The sequence below is a fragment of the Halichoerus grypus genome, chromosome 10 (assembly GCF_964656455.1).
Source record: "Halichoerus grypus chromosome 10, mHalGry1.hap1.1, whole genome shotgun sequence".
Lineage (NCBI taxonomy): Eukaryota > Metazoa > Chordata > Mammalia > Carnivora > Phocidae > Halichoerus > Halichoerus grypus.
The window spans coordinates 22739796-22765091 of NC_135721.1; the positions used below are offsets into that span (position 1 = coordinate 22739796).

A 25296-nucleotide genomic window follows, 5' to 3' on the forward strand; every position below is an offset into this window, starting at 1 on the left:
CTTTATGCATAAGAAAACTGACCCAGGGAGATTAAATGATTCTGGCAACATCCCACAGCTGACAAGCGGCATGACAGGGTTTCTGATCTAGGTAGTCTGGTTCAGCAGGCCATGCTCTTTGTACTGTAACACCCTTTCTCAAAGGCCAGTCAACAGTACAATTGAATGTAGAGTTAAATTTAAAATATGCTCAAAGGGCTATGGATTCAGTTTAAATTGTACAAAATAAGTCTTGTTATTACTTTTGAAGACATAAATTAGTACTCTCTAAACTGTGCTTTCTAAAACGTCAGCCACCACAAACTCCATTATCAGGATTTCTCTCTTTCAGGCCTAAAAATGAATAAAGAAACTGCTCTCCCTCCACCCCAACTGTAAGTCTCACTTCTGGTTTTGATTTGTTTTTTTTTAAGAAAGTTTTTATGACCAATCTTTTTATTATTACTGCCAAATAAGGGCCTGAGTTGAACTTTCTGAATCCTAAGCCTTACTAATGGTTTTAAAATGTATCATTCCTACTTCATTATCTCTTAAAGATGATTAAATGATATTTGGCTGTTATTTCAGAAGGAGTAGGACTTGGAAAGAAGAAGATCTATTGACGGAATATGGGAAATAAATTTACATCTCTTTGATTTCTAAGATAAACTATAAAAAGTAAATGGCATCCCATTTTATTGTTTGAATAAGACATAATATTTTATCCTATACACATCTAATGAAATACATTAACATATGTTGAAAAATATAATTATTCCTTATTTATTCATGATCTTTCAGAGCATTTAAGCTCTAAAAAAAGATCACTATGTGTGCTTTTCTATTTTTTTTCTATTTTCTATTTTTGGCTATACTTTTCCCTTTTCCTTCTGTCTTCCCTATGAAACTGTCAGCCTGCACTCTGAAACTATTATCTGACAATATAAGGCATCATCAACTCATCATGTTTATGGTATAAGGTCAGAAAGACACTGTCTTCTAGTGGCATTTAGTCAAGCAATTACTTTAAAGTCCAAATAGCTGTCAAGAAGTACTATGGCTAATGGCTGACATTTTAAAATCTCCAGTCAAATTAGATCACTAGTTCTAATTCCACAGATGTTCTCCTCTACCTCTTTGTGTGTGCTTCTTTCCTCTGTTTTGTATAATTTTCCCTCATCCTTCAGGTATCAGCCTCACCAGAATGGTGGCTTATAATGAGTCCAAAACACTGGGAGAAGTGCCTCTCCTTTGTGTTCCTCTATCTCCTGTCTTCAGACCAACCCTCCACGGTGCATGTCAGGTTAAATGAAATCACAGTTTATTTACCATTTCCCAGTTTGGAGGATAAGATTGTGCAGAGGGCTGTGTCTAATTCATCATTATAATTCCATTGCCTGTCATAGTGCCTGGAACAAAATGTGCCCTCAATAAATATTTGCTTAATAAATGAATGAATAAAGTAGGAAATGAGAAAACCAGTAGTCCTGATACCTAGGTGACTACTAAATGATACAGCATGCAAATATGGTCCAAATACATTTAATACTTGTGTATTTTATTGTGTATCTTTACATGTATCTAGATTTTATTTTATTTTTTCACTTTTTTAAAGATTTTATTTATTTATTTGACAGACAGAGAGAGACAGTGAGAGAGGGAACACAAACAGGGGGAGTGGGAGAGGGAGAAGCAGGATCCCCGCCAAGCAGGGAGCCCGATGCAGGGCTCTATCCCAGGACCCTGGGACCATGACCTGAGCCGAAGGCAGATGCTTAATGACTGAGCCACCCAGGCGCCCTTTATTTTATTTTTTTAAAGATTTTATTTATTTGAAAGAGAGAGAGAGTGAGCACACACAAGCAGGGTGGAGGGGCAGAGGAAAGAGGAAGAAGCAGACTCCCTGATGAGCAGGGAGCCCAATGAGATGCGGGGCTCCGTTCCAGGACCCTGAGATCATGACCTGAGCCGAAGGCAGATGCTTAACCAACTGAGCTACCCAGGTGCCCCATGTATTTAGATTTTAATAGAACTGTTGAAGTTCATAATTTTTTTAAACTTTTAGTGAAAGAAAAAGTATTTAAATCTGAGAATGTAATTGCTTTTCTCTTGCTTTGTCATTTGTTTCCCCAGTTGCTGCTGAGCTTGAATCTGGATTCTGTAGAATTCCTCCAGGATTTACTGTTATGTATTAGAAATTGAAGGAGTCTATTGAAGGTGGTCAAAAGGTACAAATTTCTGGTGACACTAGTTAATAGTATTTTTTTAAAGATTATTTATTTGAGAGAGAGAGAGAATGAGAGGGGTGGGGGGGGCAGAGGGAGAGGAAGAAGCAGACTCCCTGCTGAGCAGGGAGCCTGACAAGGGGCTCATTCCCAGGACTCGGGGATCATGACCTGAGCTGAAGGCAGATGCTTAACCAACTAAATCACCCAAGCACCTCAATAGTTATTAATATTGTGTTGCATATTTGAAAGTTGCTAGGAGAGTGCATCTTAAAAGTTCTTACACTGCCTTGATACTGTAGCTTTATTGTTAGTTTTGAAATCAGGTAATATGATGACACCAACTTTGTTCTTCTTTTAGATGATTGTTTCACTTCACATAAGGATTAATTTACCAATTTCTACAAAAAGTCCTGCTAAGATTCTGATAGGGATTGTATAAATTTATAGAACAAATTGAGTAGAATTGCTGTCTTGACAATATTGAGTTTATCAATTCATGAACATGCAATGTCATTTCATTTATTTAGGTCTCCTTTAAGTTCTCTCAGCAGTGTTTTATACTTTTTAGAATACAAGTCTTGAACATTTGTTAATTTTTTTTCCCAAGTATTTTATTCTTTCTGGTGCTGTTGTAAATGGAGTCATTCTCAATTTAATTTTGATTGTCCACCAATAGAATGAAGAAATACCGTTGGTTTTATATATTAATCTTGTATCTTGAGACCTTGGTACATTAATTTATTAGTTTTAGAATTTTTTGTGAATTTCTTGAAATTTTCTATAAGTCATCTGTGAATAAAAATACTTTTATTCCTTTCTCTCCAATTTGGATGCTATTATTATAATTATTATTATCATTATTTACTTTATTGCACTAGCTGGAACCTTCAGTAAAATATTGAATAGAATTGATGAGAGTGGACAGCATTAATTTATTTTCAATCTTAGGAGGAAGGCATCAATCTTTCACCATGAAGTATGAAGTGAGCTCTGGGTTTTTGTAGATTCCCTTTATCAGGTTGAGGATATTCCCTTCTGTCCCTACTTTGTTAAAAGTTTGTTTGTTTGTTTGTTTTATTTATCTGAGAGAGAGAGAGAGTGGGAGTGGGGGAGGAGCAGAAGGAGAGGAGGAGTGGGGGGAAAGAATCTCAAGTATACTCTGTGCTGAGCCTGGAACCTGGCATGGGGCTTGAGCTCAGACACTGAGATCATGACCTGAGGCACCCGGGTGCCCCAAAAGTTTGTTTGTTTGTTTGTTTTTAATTATGAATGGGTGTTGGATTTTGTTAAAATCTTTTTCTTTATCTTTCAAGATTATCATGCATTTTTAGTCCTTTATTCCATTAACATGGTATGTTACAATTTTTGAATTTTGAATGTTAAACCAAACTTGCATTCCTGGGATAAATCCCATTTGATCATGGTATTGAATCTTTTTTTATATATTGCTGATTTGATTTGCAAATGTTTTGTTAAGGATTAAAGATTGTAGGATCTATCACTTTTTAGGATAAAAAGAATTAGTTAAAAGTTGAATTGTTACCCAACTTTTACATCAACATGAATGGGACTGGAGGAGATTATGCTAAGTGAAATGAGTCAAGCAGAGAAAGTCAATTATCATATGGTTTCACTTATTTGTGGAACATAAGGAATAGCATGGAGGACATTAGGAGAAGGAAGGGAAAAATGGGGGGCGGAATTGGAGGGAGAGATGAACCATGAGAGACTATGGACTCTGAGAAACAAACAGGGTTTTAGAGGGGAGGGAGTAGGGGGGATTGGTTAGCCCGGTGATGGGTATTAAGGAGGGCACATACTGCATGGAGCACTGGGTGTTATATGAAAACAATGGATCGTGGATCACCACATCAAAAACCAATGATGTATTGTATGGTGACTAACATAACATAATAAAATTTAAAAAAAAAGTTGAATTGTTAGTAAGGTTTTTTTTTTTTAAAGATTTTATTTATTTATTTGACAGAGAGATAGAGAGCACAAGTAGGTAGAGCGGCAGGCAAAGGGAGAGGAAGAAGCAGGCTCTCCACTGAGCAGGGAGCCCGATGCAGAGCTTGATCCCTGGACCCTGGGATCATGACCTGAGCCGAAGTCAGCCGCTTAACCGACTGAGCCACCCAGGTGCCCCGAATTGTTGGTAAGTTTGATGAAGAGCTGGAATTGGGGCAGAGAGAGGACTGGATGAGCCTAAATTATAGGCAGAGCAAAAGAGCAGGACCCATAACAAGGATGATAAGGGCAGGAAACCAGAAGCAGATGAGGGTCTAATGAGTGATGTTGCTGGGGAGGCTGACAGGGACCAGATTACAGATTGTTTTGTAATATATTAAACAGCATAGCATTTCTTCTATAGGTGCTAGCAGGCTTTGTGAAGGTGTTTTTTTTATTTTATTTTATTTTATTTTTTTAAAGATTTTATTTATTTGACAGCAAGAGACATAGTGAGAGAGGGAACACAAGCAGGGGGAGTGGGAGAGGGAGAAGCAGGCTTCCTGCCGAGCAGGGAGCCCGATGCGGGGCTCGATCCCAGGACCCTGGGATCATGACCTGAGCCGAAGGCAGACGCTTAATGACTGAGCCACCCAGGCGCCCCTGTTTTTTTTTTTTTTTTAAAGATTTCTTTATTTATTTTAGAGAGAGACTGAGAGCATGGTGGGGAGGGGCAGAGGGAGAGAGAGTCTTAAGCAGACTCCTCGCTGAGTGTGGAGTCCAATGTGGGACATGATCTCAGGACCCTGAAATCAGGACCTGAGCTAAAGCCAAGAGTCATACACTTAACCGACTGTGCCACCCAGGCGCCCCTGTGAAGGATTTTAAGTAGAGAAGTGGCGTGGTCAGATTAATAATTTACAAAGATCATACCACCAGACCAGCATGGAGAAAGGGAATCCAATACAAGTATTGGTGGCAGTTCCAGTGAGAGAGATAAGGCTCAAATAAGAAGAGAGGTGGTAGACAGAATGAAGAGACAGAGGAATATGTCCCAAATGAAAGAACAAAATCAGAGCAGGAGACCTAAGCGAAATGGAGATAAGTAATATGTCTGATAGCGAATTTAAAGTAATGCTCATAAAGAGACTTGCTAGAATTGAGAAAGGAGTGCAGGCCCTCCATGAGACCCTCTACCAAGAGATAGGAGACATAAAAAAGAACCAACTAGAGCTATTGGACTCACTAAATGGAAATAAAAATAGACCACCTGGAATAAATAGCAAACAAGAGGAAGTTGAATGGATCTGCTGTCTGGAGGACAGAGTCATGGAAAGTAATCAAGCTGAGCAGATGAGAAGGGGAAAAAATACGCAAAATGAGAATAGACCCAGGGAACTCAGCAACATTGTCAAGCATAACAGTCGCACGACAGGGATCCCAGAAGGAGAAGAGCGAGAAAAGAGGGCTGAAGATTTGTCTGAAGAAATAATAGCTAAAAACTTCCTGAATCTGGGGAAGGAAAGAGAAATCTAGATCCAGGAGGCACAGAGAGCCCCCAACAAAACCAACCCAAAGAGTTCTGCACCAAGACACAAAGTAAATAAGATGGCCAAAAGTAGTGATAAAGAGAGACTTTTAAAAGCAGTAAGAGAAAGGAAAGCAGTGACATACAAGGGAAACCCCATACAGCTATCAGTGGGTTTTTCAGTAGAAACTCTGCAGGCCAGAAGGAACTGGCATGATCAATTCCAACTGCTAAAAGGAAAAAAAATCTACAGCCAAGAATATCCAGCAAGGCTTTCATTTAGAATAGAAGGAGAGATCGAGTTTCCCAGAAAAACAAAATTTAAAAGCAAAACCAGCCACGTCCCCATCACACACAATGCCATCAGCCTGTGGGTCCCAAATTCACAGTCCAGCCACCCTTCTGCCCGAGTCAGCATGCATGGCCTGCCACCTGCTCAATGCCAAGTCAACATGCCTTCACCTCAGATTGCCAAGGGCTCAAACTGGCACTCTTCCCCTCAAATTCCAGCCCCTGTGCTCAAGTTTGTGCACAAAAGTGGGCATAATTATAACAGCAGAACGAAGCAACCCAAACAGTGACACTATTTCTGTGGAATTTAGAATGGATAAAAGGAGTGTGCTAGTCTGAGAACATCTCCAACAAGCACATCAAAGAACAATACATACAGCATGATTCTGGTTAGTAAAAAAAAAACAAACCTGGGAAGAATAAAACAAGATGAAATCAGAGAGGGAGAAAAACAATAAGAGACTCTTAAGCATAGGAAAGAAACTGAGGGTTGTTGGAGGGGAGTTGTGGGGGCTGGGATAACTGGGTGATGGGCACGAAGGAGGGCACGTGATGGAATGAGCACTGGGTGTTGTATGCAACTGATGAATCACTGAACTCTACCTCTGAAACTAATAATACACTATATGTTAATTAATTGAATTTAAATAAAAAAGGACCCCCCCCAAAGAAAAAAGAACAGAGGTGGTAAAATTGGATGGAGGTGAGGAAATTGAATAGAGAATTATTTAAGAGATAAAACAGAATCTGATGATTGATCAGGTGTGCCTATATGTTTGGGCAGAAGTGAGATGTGGGATTGGTTAATAAACAGGCCTGATTTCTGGCTTTCTCCAGGGGCTAACTGGATGGCTGGTGGTATCACCAACTGAGGCAAAGGATATAAAAAAATGAGCACAGTTTGGTTTAGCTGCATGTAACATAACCCAAAATACTGTAGTTTAAACAAGAGGGAAGTTTATTTTCTCTTGTATAAAAGAGGTCCAAGGCGTTGGTCCAGGACGTATATGATGCTTCAGAGTCTCTAGTTCCTTCTATCTTGCTGCTCTGCTATTCTCAGCATGTTTTCTCCTCAAGGTCCGTCATGGATGTTCTAGCTTTTGGCCATCACATTTGAGTTCCAGGAATTAAGAAGAAAAAAGCAATGACGAATAGCATACCCTGTCACTTTAAGGACATTTTTGTACTGGCTCGTAGTCATATGGCCTCACAGTTTGCAAAGAAAGCTGGAAAATGTAATCTTTATTCTGGAAAGTCACATGCCCAGGTAAAGAAGTGCCCTAAGGCACCCTGATGTTAGAGAGTGAGAGATAAGATCCAAGAGAGAAGACTGAGAAGAGGAGGCAGAGAAGTAAGAGGGAAGCCAGGAGGGTGTGATGGCATGGAAGACAAGCATGCTAATGACAGGTCACATGAGATGCAGACTTAGAATGGACACATATTTAGCAATATGGAGGTAACTGGTGGCCTTACTGAGAATTTTGGTGTAGTGGTGGATTGGGATGAAAGTCCCATTGGAGGAGAGAAATTAGAGGAGAGAGATTAAGAAAATTAGACTACCTTTTTTTTTTAAGGAAAGAAAAGATTGGGACAGTGACCGTAGGGGGAAGTAAGGTAAGGGAAATTTTATTTTTTAGGAAGAAAGAAATAACAGTATGTTTATGTGTTGATGAGAAGGATTAAGCTGAGAAGTAAAATTGATGCTAGTAGAGAGAGGAAAGACTTTTTTGAATAATGGGATCTAGAACTTATGTGGAGGGGTGGCCTCTTCTAGGAGCATGGGCAATCCATCCGTAGTGCCAGGAGTGATGGAGCACAGGTTGGTTAGAGTTCATGGTACTGGAAGCTTGTGGAAGTTCTCTTATGATTCCTTCTATTTTCTCAAGAAATAGGAAGCAAAGTCATTCACTGAGAGCAAGTAGGGAGGGATAGGTTTGAAGTGGTAGGAAAAGAAAGAGATGAATCAGTATCTAGGAGAAGAATGGAAGTATGAATGGACCAGGGAACAACCGATAACTTGGCAGCATTGACTTCCCACGTGAAGTTTGCGACCATGAATTTAAAGTGGATAAGAGTCATAATAGGTAGCTGTGACTTTTCACAGGACTAAATGGATTAATGTACATAAAACACTGAGAACAGTACCAGACATACAGTGAGTGCACAATAAGCTTGTATTATTTGTATATTTATGACTAATTTATAACTCTAGCTCAGACTTTTCTTCAGACTCATATATGCTCCTTTATAACAAAAATCCTTGAAAACTTTTCTGAAAATCCCTTTTCTGTACTTTCTCACATCCCTTTTTCTCTTTTGCTCTCTATAGTAGGTCCCCCACCCCAAATGCTTTTGTTTTGCTTTTTGTGTGCGTGTGTGTTTTTAAGATTTTATTTTTAAATAATCTCCATACCCAGCGTGGGACTTGAACTCATAACCCTGGGATCAAGAGTTGCATGCTCTATCTTCTGAGCCAGTCAGGTGCCCCTGAAATGCTTTTCAAGAGTCACCTATGACCTTGATCTTGCCAAATCCTGGTTCATGCTCAGTCTTCATCTTCCAGCATTTGACATGGCTTTGATCAAGTCTTGCTTCCTAAATCCTTATAAAGATTTGGTTTCAAGGACATCTCAGTCTCCTGGGCTTTCATCTTACCCATTCTTAATCTTCTTTGCTGGATCTTCCTCCTCCTCCTGACCTCTAAAGATTGCACAGTTTGGGGCTAAGTTTTCTTTTCTATCCATACTTGCACCCAACATGATCTGACTAGTCCCGCAGTTTCAAATAGCATCTGTATGCTAGTGCATCCAAACTTATATCTGTGTGATCTTCTCCTGTAGCCAACTCCCAGTGAACAACTCTATTTGGAAGTACAGTAGACATATCATACTTAACTGTCCAAAACAGAATTCTTGATTTCCACTCCAACCAAACCCATTTACCCAATCTAGTTGATGGAATTACCATTCACTAGTTTGCTCAGACCCTGGAGGTCCTTCACTTGTTTTTTTCTCACCCTTTGCAATCATTTAGCAAGCCCTGTTGACTCTAACTTCAGATTCTATCCGAAATCTGGGCACTTCTCCCCACCTTTACTGTTTTCATCTGAGTCTGACCCAGCACTGTCCTATATTGTGTCGGTTTTCCTTCTTGCCCCTTTACCACCATCTCCATGGAGTCCAGGAGGCCTTTAAAAAATGTAGATGGTTGTCATTACAAATAATTTAAAACGCAAATGTTACCGTGGCACCCCCTTGCTGTAAAAGCTTCAGTCTCCCCATATCCCCGAGGGTGTTTTTTGTCTTTCCTGCTGGGCAATAAACTGTGGGCTGAATAATATTAATCTGGCATTTCTTGAATCACAATGCATAGATTTGGTGAAATACTATGCCGTCATTACGAATTGTCTATTTGATGTAGTAACATGGGATTAATCCTGACGAAATAAGGGAGCGGATAGCAGATCCCACCGTTACTTTCACACTATGACTGAATAAATTGTTATATGTATACGTGATTATAGCCTGCAAGTGGATAAGAAAAAATGAAAACAGTTACTACAGTCATGGAGTTATAAGTGATTATGTCTTTTAAACATTCAGTTCAATCATGTTATTAAAAAAAAACAAAAAAACAAACCCAAACCTTTTTCTTCCTTTTTTTTTTTTTTTTTAAAGGAACGGGCCTCCTCTCCAGTAGGCAGTCACATCACTCCACATGTCCCCTCCCCCAACCAGTACAAATTAGCATTGGGCCCTCCGGGCCACCGTCCACAGGCTGGGCCCGCCCAACGCTTGCTAGAGACGCGACGAGCCACTCCCTCGGCTCTCTGCTCTCCCTCCGCCCCACTTCCTCCCTCCAGGCCCCGCCCCACGCCGGTGCGCATGCGCACAGGCGAACACGTGGCTGCCGCGGAGCCAGGGCAGCAATGGCGGCGGGTGGCGGTGGTGTTGCGGACCCCCTGTCCCCGGCAGGGGTTCCTTGCGCCTTCTCTCCGCTGAACCAGGCATACTTCGCTTTGGCGTCTGCCGACGGTCAGTTGCGAGTGTGGGAGACAGCCAACAATAGGCTGCACCAAGAGTACGTGCCTTCCGCGCACCTCAGCGGTACCTGCACCTGCCTGGCCTGGGCGCCAGCGCGGCTGCAGGCCAAGGTAAAGCAGGCGGGACGGCGGGGGGCGGGCGTCCGCCCGGGCTCGGCCTTAGCGCACCCGCCGTCCGACGGCGCGTGGCCGGGCATCTCGCGCGGCCCTCCGAGGCCCGGGGTGAGGAGGCACGGAGTGCGGCGGCGGCGCGGACTCGGTCCACTTCGCCAGTCCCGCGTGCGGCCTGCCCGCAGAGTAGCGAAAGAGGGCGCGGCCCGATTGGACGGGCCGTAGACTGGAGCGCTACCGACTGGCTCCATGCGGTCTGCGCCCCGCGCCCGGCTGTCGCCGGGGCCGCCATGTTCGCGTAGGCCCCCAGTTCCCCGGGGCGGCTTCCTTCTGCCAAGCCTCGCGCAGCAACATGTGCTCTTCAACGTCCTGGATTTTGACAGAGCCCCTCCTTGGGGCTGTAGTACTCTTTTCCGATTTCTCTAGCTCATCGGCTTTGCCTTAGGAGATTGGAATGAGTAAGTCTATTTCCTTGCTTCCGGACAACCCCCCCCACCCCCGAACCCTTGGGTGCAGCAGGCTCACCACGTGTTCTCTTCCACGTCCAGTGTGTGGTACTCTCACTCTTCAAACTCTTAACTTTCCCAGGCTCGTTTCCATTCTCAGTCATTTGAAACTTCATGCCTTTTTTTTTTTTTCTTTTTTAAAACATCTGCTCAGTTCCCGTTTATACACCCTCTTTTAACCAAGTCTGAAGTCTGCATTAGGTTGTGGAGGTAAAGTGAAGTAGCCGGCTTAATGTAATGAATGTGAATCCAGGTGAAGTATTTCTTAGAGGGGACATTGCCGAGTTAGGGAAGGCTTTTCTGTTAGGGCCTCATCTCAGGTAAGATGTCATTCACTGTTGAGTCTTCCCACCACGTCTGTCCCAACTCACGTGCATGTGGGTACTGCAGGTATACCGTAGTCAAATCGAATCAGTCTAATGTGGTTTGGAAGCGTCAGGTATCGTGAGTGTTTAGATGACACTGTGTGTAAAACTTCAAAAGCTAGTATTTAAGACAGATTTTTAACTCCATCATGACTACCGTGGGGGGACTCTCTGCTAAATTTTTAAGTTGAAAGTAGGGGTACATCTAACTATGCTTTGGGGGAGTATGTTTAGGTATTTTTCAGATCTTAAAATAGAGTCTCTTAGTTTCTAGATGAAGTGACTTTAGTTGATAAATAAAAGAAACCTTTATCCGGGCTCTTAAGTCAAGGCGAACTTGGACTTTAAAAAAAATCATAGTTGTCATTGTTAAAGTTACAGCAGTCTGCATATTTTCCCTTTTTAAAGTTGTTCTCTGTTTCTATTTAACAGTTGTGTAAAGAGATGATAATAGTGATGCTGAGGGAAAACGTGGAGCAATGATTAGATGCATGGATCCAAGCTCTCCTGCTTACGTTTGAATCTAGGTTTGGCTTCATAGTGGTGATTGTGCTTCTCGTTCCTCGTTTGTAAAACAGGGGTAATAGTACCCACCTCAGAGTGGTTGTGAAGGTGAACATGTTTAGTAATGCAGAAACATTTAGATTAGTGTATGTAAGTGCTGCAAGTATTGTTATTAATATCTTGGATTTGTATGGTTAGTCCTGGAAGGTAGATAAAGACTAACTTTTTGCCTTGTTTGTGAAAAAGAAACTAAGACTCTGGAAAATTAGGCAGCTTGCATAAAAACCAAAAATAGAACCAGGACTAGAACTCAGGTATTTAGAGCTTTGTTGTCCATTATCTACAACAAATAATAGTTAATAATAGGCTAGCAAAAATTTGTTGCCCCCCTCCCCTTTGCTTTTCTGTTGACTTAAGTCACATTATATGCCTCAAGAATAAAACTTTGGCCTGATCTTAAATTTCCTGTTGAAAATCATAGTTTTGGATTATGTATACCAGTCTGAAATAGTAGAAAAATATCTAGATTTGGTTTCATATCCAGGACTCAACTCAAATTGCTTTTGTCACATTGAGCAAGTCACTAATTTGGAGGGCCTCATTGAAAAGTGAGAGTTTGGCTACTTAAAAAAAGTTTGTATAGGTTTCAGTATCTTTTTATCTGTGTGTTTTCATTTTAGCCACACAGCTCTATGAAGTGTCCTGAAATAAAATTTTTTTAAAAACTGAGAATCAGAACTAAGGAAGTTCCAAGTGACTTCACCAAAGCTTTAGTAACCAATAAAGAGACTGTGACCATTAGAATCGAGGTCCTCTGACTCCTGGTCCGCTGTTCTTACACTGTAACCCTAGATCTTGAGTCACAGAATTGAGAGCCGGGAGGAATGTAAGGAGGACATTCGGTCCTCATACTGGCGATGTGTCCACCTAGAGCATCAATTTTACTTGAAGATTAGAGGGAGAAGTGGTTCTCTTAAATGTGCACATATATTACGGGATAAAATTATAAAGTCATGTTATTTTTTTAAAGCTAGAAGATGAAGAGTGATATGTAGTAGCTGCTCAGTCTCTGCTCCCAGGTCCCTGGGTTAGGATCCTTGCCACTGAAGTTTTAAGATGCTCTGATTTTATTAAACCTTTTTATTTTACATCTTTGAGGATTAGAGTATGAGTCTTAGAAAGGATATTATTATGAAGCGTGTGTTCCCAACACCTTAAGATTTTTGTTACTCAAACATGAAGTAGAGCTTATGCTACCCACCTTTCAGGGTCCTCAGAGAATTAAATGAGGCAGTGTATATGACTGGTGTAGTAAGTGCTCAGTAAATATTAGTTGTTATTATTGAGTGATTCAGTGAGCATTCTCTGTGGGCTCATTTTATCATTTACTGCTACATTGCTCAGTGTAAATCATTTTGTAAGAGTATCCTGTATCTGGTTCAGTAATTGGCAATTTGCCACCCAAGGACAAAGTTTGGTGATATTACTCCTGTGAGTGGAGAAAAATGAGTTGGTGCTGGGTTACTTGGGTAATAAGCGTTAAAATAGTAGTTCCTAAATGTTTAGAAAAATCATATTGCTGTTTGTTGTTCTTGGTCAAGAACGATTATAATACTTCACATTTATGCCACAGTAGTTTTTGGAAGGTTTTTGAATATATTATATAGCGAGCATTTCAGTTGGTTAATGGAACCTGGGGCAAGAGGACCTGTAATGATAAGAAAAGTGCAAGGAGACACATTGATGGACTATAGGTGGATGCTGTTTTTAAAGCTCATCATGTTTGTGTGTGTAAACTGAGGCTGAGCTGTTAAATGATATGCCAAAACTGCAAAGTAAGTACCTGAGCCCCACCTTGTAACTGACCCTGCTATTTCATTGCCCCCTAAAATCTCTCTCAACTTTTCTATTTTTCCTTCCCTAGCTGGTGTACAGCCCTGAAGAAACAGACCTTGTCTACCATCAGCTACCACAGTTCATGTATTTATGCTGCTTTGCTGTTACTGCAGTTAAACTGACCTCACACAGCTTAGTTCTTGTTAAACGAAGCACATGGTGCTTCAGCCATAAGACAGGGCAAGCACAGTAGCATTAAGAATGTTTCTAGGAAGGGGCGACCCTGTCGGGACCCCTCTCATTCTTGAGAGCTTTTTCTGTGTCTTCACTTAATAAACTGCTATCACTTTACTCAAAAAAAAAAAAAAAATGTTTCTAGGAAGAAACTGAGTTGAGTTCCCCATTCCCATCCCTTGGAGATGTGGTACGGTCTGGTTGTGTTCCTGAATGTATGATGCTGTATCTTAGGGTCTCTCCAGTATTTAAACTTCAAAACAAGGAAAAGTTTGCAGATTAGATCCTGCTGGCAGGAATAGAAGTTCCTGGTTATTAAAATTTGATTGTTTTTGATATAAATATGTAAATGACATGTAAAATGCACACATTTTGTTCATTGTTATCCGTGAAACTTAAACGTTTGCCAAAGAGGTGACAGTAAGGTAGGCGAAGAAAAGGCATATGAGACTAATTGCAGAATGAAACTTGAAACTTTGGCATAATTTTCAGTGTCTAGAGGTCAGGATTTTTCAAAAGTAGGTTTTGATCCATTAGTGGATTATGAAACCGCTTTAGTGGGTTGTGATAGAGTTAAAAAAATGAGTGTATTTTGCATGGGAAAGGATAAGTTTTTTGTGGAGCTTGTTTCAATTATATATACATATATTTTTATGATTGTGTGTACTAGCTCTCCACGTAAACTTTCCTTACTCTGGGATCTCAGTCTAAAAAGTCATTGCTTAATTGATCAAATTCAGACTTCTCATCACTTGGATGCCCTTTTTTTCCTCTCTCTCTTCACCACATCTGCCCTGTGTCTTGCTTTTGTAAATCATGCACTTAGCCCCTTGAGACTGTCAATCAGCCTTCTGATTGCCTTCTGGATCAAATGCTGATAAACTTTTTCAGACTGGTGCTACTCTTTATTGCTTAGCCTAGTCAGACTTTCACACTGAAAAAGACTCTTCAAGAAATCACATTTTTTTGTGTCTTCACTCCTGGTACCTCTAGAAACTCCAGTTTTTCAGTCACAGATATGAACTCAAGTTTTAGCCTACCCTTTTCATTATTTTATGTACTTATGTGTATAGTGAGTATGCACTTGATCTTGTGCTAGGTACTTCAGAGGAAGTAAAACTGAGTATGACTGAGACACATCAAGGAAGAAGTGGATAATTCAGGGGGCGCCTGGGTGGCTCAGATGGTTAAACGTCTGCCTTCAGCTCAGGTCATGATCCCAGGGCCCTGGGATCGAGTCCCGCATCGGGCTCCCTGCTAGGCGGGGAGCCTGCTTCTCCCTCTGCCTCTGCCTCTCCCTCTCTCTCTCTGACTCTCATGAATAAATAAAAAAAAAAAAAAAAAAAAAGAAGTGGATAATTCAGATATACCGTGTCTGTAATGCAGAGTGCAGTATGATGTGTGCCTTAAGAGAAAGAAGAGGGGGCGCCTGGGTGGCTCAGTCGGTTGAGCGTCTGCCTTCAGCTCAGGTCATGATCCCAGGGTCCTGGGATAGAGCCCTGCACTGGGCTCCCTGCTAAGTGGGGGTCTGCTTCTCCCTGTGCCAACACGGCCCCCCCGCCCAATGCGCTGTCTCTCAAATAAATAAATAAAGTCTTTAAATAAAAAGAGAAGAGGTTTTTGTTGGGAGATGAGAGTTGGGGTGGACCCTGAAGCATGGATAGATTTTTAACCAAAAGAAAATTGAGGTGAGCAGGAAAAGACCCCTCCAAGTTGAGGGAAAAGCAGAAGCAAAATGGGAAAGTGTTAGTGATTAGAGTGTAATATAAAGATGGAATTGGAAATAAGGTTGGAAAAGGGTGGTCTGGACGCAAATTGCAGATGCTTTTGAATACCAGAGAGTTGCTTGTATTGATTTAGTCTTCTCTGGGGAGTCATTGAAGTTTCTGATCACAGGAGCAACAGGTTCAGAAAGAAAATGCTGACAAAGGTCTGTCAAAATCTATAATCATCAGCACTAAATTCTTGGTTTCAGAACTATTTGGTGACGGGGTAATATTTAAAATAGATTTTACTAAAATGCACATTGCTTATATAAACTTATCTGGTTGACCTGTTCAGACATGCTCATCCTGCTAACTGGGAAGTGATTTTTAAAAAAGGTCGTCCAGCTCTGAGAAAATATGCATGAGTCAGTAGTTCTTTGAGATGCATTAATTGTGTTATTATTTAGGCTTAGACCACTGATCCTCAAAATTGGGCATAAGTTCTGTGGATGCTCCTCCACTTGCCTCTGCTTGCTTCTCCCGAAATACACAGATTTTGTTGATAGGGAAATTAGGGTTTGAATATGTTAAGGATTAATATCTAAAATTTCTTGGTGCTTTTTATTTTTTAATTTTTTTAAATTTTGTTAAGAAATTTCTACACCCAGTGTGGGTCTTGGACTCATAACCCAAGATCAAGAGTTGCATGCTTTCCTGACTCAGCCAGCCAAGCACCCCTTTTTGTGCTTTTTAATGCAAATTCATATCTGCAGAAAAACATACACATATTTGGACCAGCCTGTGTTTCACACATTAGAAACCTCAGTGTGAGATGATTTTAACTTGATTTGGGAAAACCAAGAGTTGGAGAAATAATTTCTAGGATCTTTGAGAGAAGAGTTTTCTGATGAGGTGTAGTAGGGGGTTGGTATACTTTCCCCAACTGCTCTTGCCTGAAATAGGTGTTTGTGTTCATAACCTTGTGCTGAAGCCACATCTGCCTTGTGGGATCATTTAGAGGTGGCTTTAGATAGTCACTGAACTGAAGGTGGGATCTAGGACATTGCTTGTGCTAAGGTTTCAGTGTTTCAAGCAAATTAAATGTTACTGATAAGACCATCATATTTTCTTATACTTTGGCTTTTAATTGTAACTTCTCTTTGGGGTTTATTTTATTTATTTTTTTTTTTAAAGATTTTATTTATTTATTTGAGAGAGAGAGAATGAGAGACAGAGAGCATGAGAGGGAGGAGGGTCAGAGGGAGAAGCAGACTCCCTGCTGAGCAGGGAGCCCGATGCAGGACTCGATCCCAGGACTCCAGGATCATGACCTGAGCCGAAGGCAGTCGCTTAACCAACTGAGCCACCCAGGCGCCCCTCTTTGGGGTTTATTAATGTAGATATATTTCTTAGAACTTACAAAATGTGTATTTTTTTCTCTATATAAAAAGATACTATTTTTTGTTAAATCTTTTTAGTTTTTGTTGAACTAAGTGTGTCAAGTGAATAAAATTCTTCAAATGTAACATCTCCATAAGATTAACTAAACGAAAACAAAACGGAAAATGCTTTATAAATCTACTCCTTGATACTCTTTTTTTTAATAGGTTTTATTTTTTTTTTAAGATTTTATTTGTCAGAGAGAGACAGCACAAGCAGGGGGAGCGGCCGGCAGAGGGAGAAGCAGGCTCCCCACTGAGCAGGGAGCCCAGCCAGTGGGGGGCTTAATCCCAGGACCCTGGGATCACGAACGGAGCCGAAGGCAGACGCTTAACCGACTGAGCCACCCAGGCGCCCCTACTCCTTGATATTCTTTATACACTTGTAACATCATAGTTTTCATTGGTGGTTTTCGGGTTGGGCACATTTTTATGTATCTTGGCCTGCTGCTTTGTGCTGTAGAGCAAAGGTCTTGCACTATTGGGAAGCTGTTCTTTTTCCTGTGGTAGTGAGTGGTCTGTTTTATGTTAAAAGAATGGGTATCTCAGCTTTCTGCTAAAGCACAGGCTGGCACACTTTAATTAAAAAAAAAAAACATCATATGGAAGAGAAGTTCTGAAATTACACATTTTCAGCATTGTAAACTTTGATGAAATACTCTGAAGTCGTCATCATTGATTGTCTTTGGACTAACAGCTGTTAGTTCTGTTTTTGAAGTAAATCAAAGCAGTCTTGTGGCATTTGACACTGGGTTGGAACTTGTGCCTCTTGTCATGAGGATCACCAAGACTGCATGGAACTTTCAGACTAACCCTTAATTCTCACACACTAGAGCAGCTTCTAGTATGCTCTACTAGTTACAACTATGTTTTGACTGAGACTGAAATAAATGTGTGTTTATAAAAACATGTGAGTCCCCTTTCCTGAGAATGAAGCTAGAGCACAAGGGAAGATGAAGAGGGAAAAAGGGGAAGTGTTGGTTGCTTGGCTGTGGATCTGTAGTCTCTGCTTGGGAGTGGAGGCTTCACTTGGACCTTTCACGAGTGGTTCATTTCTGAGAAGTGGAAGCAGCAGTGAGGCTGCTTGGACCTTTTAAGAGAATACTGGGAGCATGTCCTATTTGTCGCCTTCCTTCCAGAGAGGTAGGGGACAGGGACGGAGAATTATAAGCTCTTCTTTCCATTGGAGTGATTTTTTTTTTTCCCCAAATAGCGAGAAAGAAAGCATTTGAGAGTGAGTCATCTGCCCTCCTTCCCCCAATCTTTAAGTGTCTTTTGGTAGCGGTCACATTTCATTTGTGGGTTAGTGGGCATTTGCATTTATGCATTAATGATGTCTTGTGTTTGAAATACAAAATGAACCTTTTTTTTTTCCCCCCCCAGGAAAGTCCCCAGAGGAAAAAAAGGAAATCAGAAGCTATAGGAACGAGTAACCAGATTGACTTGTTGGCTCTTGGTACAGCAGTTGGTAGTATTTTATTATACAGTACAGTAAAAGGAGAATTACACAGTAAATTGATAGTAAGTACAGATAAGTGTGTGTGTGTGTGTGTGTGTGTGTGTATGGATGTATATTGTATATAAAAGAAATGGGAAACTGATTATTAGAGATTTATTAAAAACAAAACCGAATAATGCTATAGGATCTGTATTATAGGGGCATTTTTCTGCCCCCACATTTAAAATTGTGAACAGTAATATTGTTAATAGCTATAATAGGTAATGTAATCTTTGTTGTAGGTTAGAATATGAAGAACTGTTGACTAGATTTAAAATAAAAGGTAGAAAGAGTTCTAGGTACCTCAAATTGTGACTGCAGGAAAGAGCTCACCACCTTTAGGGCTAGGGAACAAAGGAGGCAGTTGGGATAACTGCTGAAACTCAAACCTTTGAGGAGCTGGTGTTGCTCTCTTTGCTGCTGTCTCTGGTGGAAGAGTGGCCCCATGGGCTTGCGGTCCAGACCTCTGAGGACAGAGCTCGTAACTGACTGCTGGTGTCCTTGAAGGGAGGGGAGGAGCCTAGTTCCTCAGGTGTTGGAACAATTGCGTATTGGGTTCAGCTGCTACCAAAAGGAGCACAGTAGGAGCCAGGCTAGAACAAATTCCTCTTCCAGCCTTGTCTCTCTCTAGCAGCCCTTTTTGGTGGAGCCTACTGGCCATCTGGCTGGCAAAGCAGGGATGTGGTCTGTGGAGTCCCAGCCCTGGCATCACAGAGCAAAGTGAGAGTTTGGCACTACAGGGCAGTGATTTAACTTAGCATAGTTTGTTTAGGACACTGTCTATTACATTATGTGTTTGGTGTTCACTGAACGTCTGTCTTTATATAGGAATGCTTTCTGTATATATGAATCAAACAGTGTTTTCTATTTTAAGTAACATTCTCCATAGATAATTTGGAACTACATAATGTTGAAAAGGGAAAAAAATTATTCTTACATCTATCACCAAGAGATGTTTAATAAGATTGTGTATTTCTTTATGTACATGTTTAAGAAATACAGTTGAGTTCTGTCCATCTATTTTGTATCCTGATATTTTCCATTACGTTACAACATGAGTAATTTTCATGTTTGTCAGGAACTAGTTACAAACATTTTCAATGACTCCCTAAAATCCCACTAAATTGGGTAGTCCCTTGGTGATTTAACTATTACTGACCATTAAGGTGCTTTCTAATTTTTTGTTGTTACACATTTTGTTTGCTGTTTACATGGATTCCCAAAATTACTGACCTGTAATTAATGAGTGAAAGGGTTTTAATGTTAAGGCTTTTTATGTATAGTATACAAATAGTTTCTGGAAGAGTTTTCTTGATTTTCTGTATCAGCAATGGAAAGAGTACCTGTATTCCAATAGCATTATTTCCACCATTGGATATGCCCATTAAAACAGCAAAAACATTAACAAAAGCTCAGCTGATTTGATAGATGAAAAATTCTGATTTTAAATCTGCATTTCAAAGTATGTTACTTATTTTCCTGTTAAAGAGTATAAAAATACAACTGTAAAACAAATTAAAGCATTTAGATGTATAGATAGTAAGAAGGGAATTTCTCTTACTTCCTCCCTCCCCTCCAAGTCGAGTATTGTCCTCATGTAGGCTTTTACCCTACTGTGGTTGGGAGCCCATCCTTTGATTTGATCAGTCTTTTGTGATGAGCAAGTACCTACAATCCAAGCAGTGTGATAGCTGCTTTATTCAGCTACTGTGGCAGTGGACATAATGCTAATGAAACCTAGAACTCCTTTTTAGATAATTTTGGTACTTCATGGGATTATACATTAATCTTTAACAGGGAATGAATGTATTAAAAGAATAACTAAGAAGGTCAGAGTAAGGAGTGTTGGGATGATTGGTGAAGTGGAAAGGGATCAGGCTTTGGAACTATTCTGTCCTGAGGTTGAGTCCTTTTAGTTATGTGGTCATGGGTAAGTAGTTGAACTTCTCATTTCTTAAATGGGTATTCTGTAACCTACCTTGCATGCTTTTTTGGGATTTAGATGTAATAGTATATTGTAAGTGCCTAGTGCAGTGCCTGACATGTAATTGGTATTGTGCAGATGTTTGTTGAGTAAGTGAATGAGTGAATGGACAGTTGGTAGATTGTTTTTCAAATGGGTATAATAGCTCCTAGCAATGTATGATAGTGCCATTTTTTTCTGTAACCTTCCCAGTGTGGGTATTATAATGCTGATAAGCAAAATGCTAGATGGACAGACTGAAAATGTTACTTTGTTTTGCTTTAATCTCTTGGATTACTAACTTTGAAAATTTTATTTTCTTACTGAATTTTTTCTATGGAATTTATGTTTATATCCTTTATTCAGTTCTTGTGTATGTGTCAATGATATAGGACTTAGTTCTTTGAATGGATAGCTCATACTAGTGAAAGGAAGTAGCTGAACTTAATATTTAGAAGTATTTTTCTTGGGATGCCTCGGGGGCTCAGTTGGTTAAGCGTCTTCCTTCAGCTCAGGTCATGATCCCAGTGTCCTGGGATCGAGTCCTGCATTGGGCTCCTTGCTCATTGGGAAGCCTGCTTCTCCCTTTGCCACTCCCCCTGCTTGTGCGCTCTCTGTCTCTCTGACAAATAAAATCTTAAAGAAAAAGTGAGCAATCTATATAATAGAGTAGTGATTTTGAGTTTTATCCTTAGTTTACATATATACATGATGGTGATTCATGTATTCATTTAATTGTACTGTGAATTCAAGTAGAGAGAGTGAAAATCACAATTGCTCACAGTGTAAATTATTTTAGGACCTTATTCTGCTGAATGAGTTTGTCCCGGAATGTGTGTGTGGTGGGTGGGAGAGTTGAACTTGCCCTTTCCCAGTTGATGTCTCCATTCCTGTTTGCTGCTGAGTGAGCAAGCATCTTGCTATGTTGAATATGTTTAAAGTATTGTTCATATGGTATCTTCCATAACACAAGGAAATACTTAGTGTTTACCTGAAGAAATAGTGGTTTCTTTCTTTTTTTTTCTTTTTAAGATTTTATTTATTTATTTGACAGAGAGCACAAGCAGGCAAAGCAGCAGGCAGAGGGAGAGGGAGAAGCAGGCTCTCTGCTGAGCAGGGAGCCAGACGCGGGGCTTGATCCCAGGACCCTGGGATCATGACCTGAGCCGAAGGCAGACGCTTAACGACTGAGCCACCCAGGCACCCCGAAACAGTGGTTTCTTTATTGAGAGATAGTTTTGGTAGTTTGTTTTTTAAAGGTTTTATTTATTTATTTGAGAGAGACAGAGAGAGAGTATGCACGGGGGGAGGGGCAGAGGCAGAGGGCAAAGCAGACTCCCTGCTGAGCAGGGAGCCTGATTCAGGGCTCCATCCCAGGACCCTGAGATCATGGCCTGAGCCGAAGGCAGATGCTTAACCGACTGAGCCACCCAGGTGCCCCAGTTTTGGTAGTTTTTTTTAAAAGTGACTGTGATTTTCAAAGATAGTTTTGACTAGACATGATTTTTATCTTAATACTTTAAACTCCAAGATTTGACTTTATTAGTTCACTCAAGTGTCATAAGCTTTTGCCACTGTACATGAAGTATTCTGTCTTGTCTTAGTGCTGGCATTCCTTATTTATTTATTTATTTATTTGACAGAGAGAGAGAGACACAGTGAGAGAGGGAACACAAGCAGGGGGAGTGGGAGAGGGAGAAGCAGGCTTCCCGTGGAGCAGGGAGCCCGATGCAGGGGCTCCATCCCAGGACCCTGGGACCATGACCTGAGCGGAAGGCAGACGCTTAACGACTGAGCCACCCAGGCGCCCCAGTGCTGGCATTCCTGTCAAAAGCAAGTGGTATTTAGAACTAGCATCCTTTGACTTACGATGTGGAAGTATATTTTTTCAACAGAGAAGGGAAAGTTAACATTTGATGAATTTATAGATGATTTATCTCATTTTTGATGTTGGAAATAGATAGCTATAGGTTAGGGTGTTTTAAGTTAGGTTAAAGCCTATCTTTTTTGTTAACTGTTAGTAATGATTCTAGGATGCGTAATTATGTTATATCAGGCGTGGTTTTTTTTCTTTTAATCTTTTTTTTTTTTTTAATCTGTAGAGTGGTGGACATGACAACAAGGTTAATTGCATACAGTGGCATCAAGACAATGGCTGTTTGTATAGTTGTTCAGATGATAAACATATTGTGGAATGGAATACACAGACATGCAAAGTAAAGTGGTGAGTAATGTTGATGGTTCCATAGTACTGGAGGGGTAACTTGTTATTGTTGGAAACGCATTAGAGTTGGACAAATCAAGACTGTGTTCTTGGCTGTAGGTCAAGTTTGATACTGGACACAGAGAGGAATGTAGATACTAAACTAGACTTTTCAAGGAATTTTAATCAAATCAGGCATGCAAGATTTTAATACATAAACGTTAAATAATGATACAAGAGTAAAATAATTGCACAAGAGATACCATAAGATACCATGCAATTACTGGTCAAATGAGTTGGATAGTGTTGGCAAGGCCTGGCGGAAGAGAAGAGATTTCAGTTGGGCCTTCTAGGAGAGGTTAGATTTGGATAGAAGAGGGTGGGGGAAGGGAGGTGGGCAGATGACAAGACCAAAGGCTAGGAGAAGGGGCAGTGAAAGATTTAGAGGATTTACATACTAGGGAATAATGGCTGATAGAGGATATGGGCCAAAGTATCTTAAGAGTCTGGCCTTAACTGTCATACATAAAAATCTCAGACAACTCTACTAGTTCAAGTGCCTAATCCTATGATAAGCTTTGTAGTAGATGTTCAGTAAATGTTGAATTGATTCAACTTAGGCAGATGAGGACCCTAGGAAGGATGATGATGCTCATGGTCTTACAGCTAATGAGTGGCAGGGAAGTTCTTACACTGTCGTGAATTCTGGTACAGTGGTTTTTTTTTTTTTTTTTTTTTAAGATTTATTTATTTGAGAGAGAATGAGAGAGAGAGCACATGAGAGGGGGGAGGGTCAGAGGGAGAAGCAGACTCCCTGCTGAACAGGGAGCCCGATGCGGGACTCGATCCTGGGACTCCAGGATCATGACCTGAGCTGAAGGCAATCGCTTAACCAAATGAGCCATCCAGGCGCCCTCTGGTACAGTGTTTTTCTACGGTATTAAAACTATTTTCTTGGAGTTTTAGATTCTATGTCGTAAGCAGGAGAGCGCCACTAAAGGTAATGTCTTGGGAATAAAGTCACCAAGATAATGCTTTAGGAAAAGGTCATCTGCCAGCATTGTGTAGAGTAAATGGAAAGGAGCTGGTTCAAAGGCAGAGAAGCCATTAAAAAACAAAACAAAACAGAACAAGGCAGAGAAGCTAGATTCCAGGTGGTTGTAGTAGATCAAGTGTGGGATGGTAAGAGTGGGAAGTGAGAATGGAAAAGATACCAACTAAGAACATTTGGGTAGCATGGAAGGGGGTATTAAGTAACAGCAATAAGTTAAATGTTAACTCTTCAGTTTTCAGCTTTGTGAACTTACTGGTGAGTAGAGGTGAGGTACAGTTCGTAGGAATTATGGTCAGAAGAGGGAAATGGTTTTGCGTTTTCAGACAAGTTGAATTTGAAATAATACATGAAAGGCAAGACTCAGCAGATGAGGTGGTGATAGAGGCTTAGAATTTGAAGGAGGGTTTGGGGCACCAAGTATAGATGAATAGGTCATCTGGCTAGAGGTTCGGTAGGTGTCTTCATTTACATGTGGCAGTAGTTTTCTCCACTGATGACTGTCAGAAACACCTGTGGAGATTCTCACCCACTAGGTCTGGGGTGGGGACCATGCCAGTCTATTTTTAAAATACTGTCTGGATGAGAGTTCATAATGTCAAGTACTTCATGTAGGGGCTACTAATGTTTAAGGCTCTGTTCACATTCTACACAGTGTTGGATTTTTTTTTTTTTTAACAATGTGAGGTAGGCTCTACAGTTGAGAAATAGGTTGGATCCGAGCCTGAGCTCATCCACACTATAGTCCCATAGGATATTGTTCCCAACTTCATTCTTGGCATCCTTATGCTGCTGTTAAGATACTTTGGCCCATATCCTCTATCAGCCATTATTCCCTTGTATGTTAAATCCTCTAAATCTTTCACTGCCCTTTCTCCTAGCCTTTGGTCTTGTCATCTGCCCACCTCCCTTCCCCCACCCTCTTCTGTCCAAATCTAACCTTTCCTAGAAGGCCCAACTGAAATCTCTTCTCTTCCGCCAGGCCTTGCCAACACTATCCAACTCATTTGACCAGTAATTGCATGGTATCTTATGGTATCTCTTGTGCAATTATTTTACTCTTGTATCATTATTTAACGTTTATGTATTAAAATCTTGCATGCCTGATTTGATTAAAAATTCCTTGAAAAGTCTAGTATCTACATTCCTCTCCATTTTAGGTACTATGTGTTGACTTCCTACTATGGAAGATGAGGATTTAGCTCTCGGCCTCTAGCCTCTCCCCTCTCCATTCTCCCAGTATTGGTACATCACAGTTTTTGATGAAGGACTATTCATTGTTTGCATTAAATATTATTACAGATGAGCCTTGTACTCTACCAGGTTTTTATTATTTCTTGGCATAAAACTGATTTTCTTGGGGTGTGTAATTGCCTTTTTGTTCATTTGCTTAGTTTTGTATATACCTATCATTAGCTCATTTTCACCCTCATGGTAGCATGTTATTTTGGGGCACATCAGTTAATCAGTTGTATTTATTTCTTGAAGGCTTTCCTCCAATTTCGTCTATTTATTGGAGGATTTCTGAGCTTTCTTCCAGGATCTGCTGAACAGCAATGATCCTGGGATTTTCTTTCATTATCATTTTGAAAATTCTCTTGTCAGATGGAGCCTCTGTGTCTTGGATCCCATTTGTCTCTTTGTTGGGTTACTCTCTTCTTTTTTGTGAAACACACCAATCGGTAGCTTCCTAAGAAAAGTATGAGGATGGTAAATTTAGTGAGATTTTGCTTGTCTATTAGCACCTTTATTGTATCCTCACAGTTGATTTATAGTTTGAAGATAATTTTAGGTTGGAAATAATTCTCCCTCAGATTTTGAAGCATTGGTTTATTAGTTTATTTATTTATTTGTTTTTGTTT

General features: G+C 40.5%; 1 protein-coding gene across 1 annotated transcript in view; it reads left to right on the plus strand.

Moving 5' to 3' along the window:
* The first annotated feature begins 9866 nt into the window (after positions 1-9866).
* The window catches only part of WDR43 (WD repeat domain 43), a 48293-nt gene continuing 32863 nt past the window's right edge, over positions 9867-25296 (plus strand). Inside the window, exons 1-3 of the mRNA XM_036113248.2 lie at positions 9867-10129; positions 18103-18240; positions 22283-22404. Coding sequence (XP_035969141.1) covers positions 9905-10129; positions 18103-18240; positions 22283-22404 — 485 coding nt within the window. The 5' untranslated portion in view covers positions 9867-9904. The remainder of the gene's footprint in view (positions 10130-18102; positions 18241-22282; positions 22405-25296) is intronic.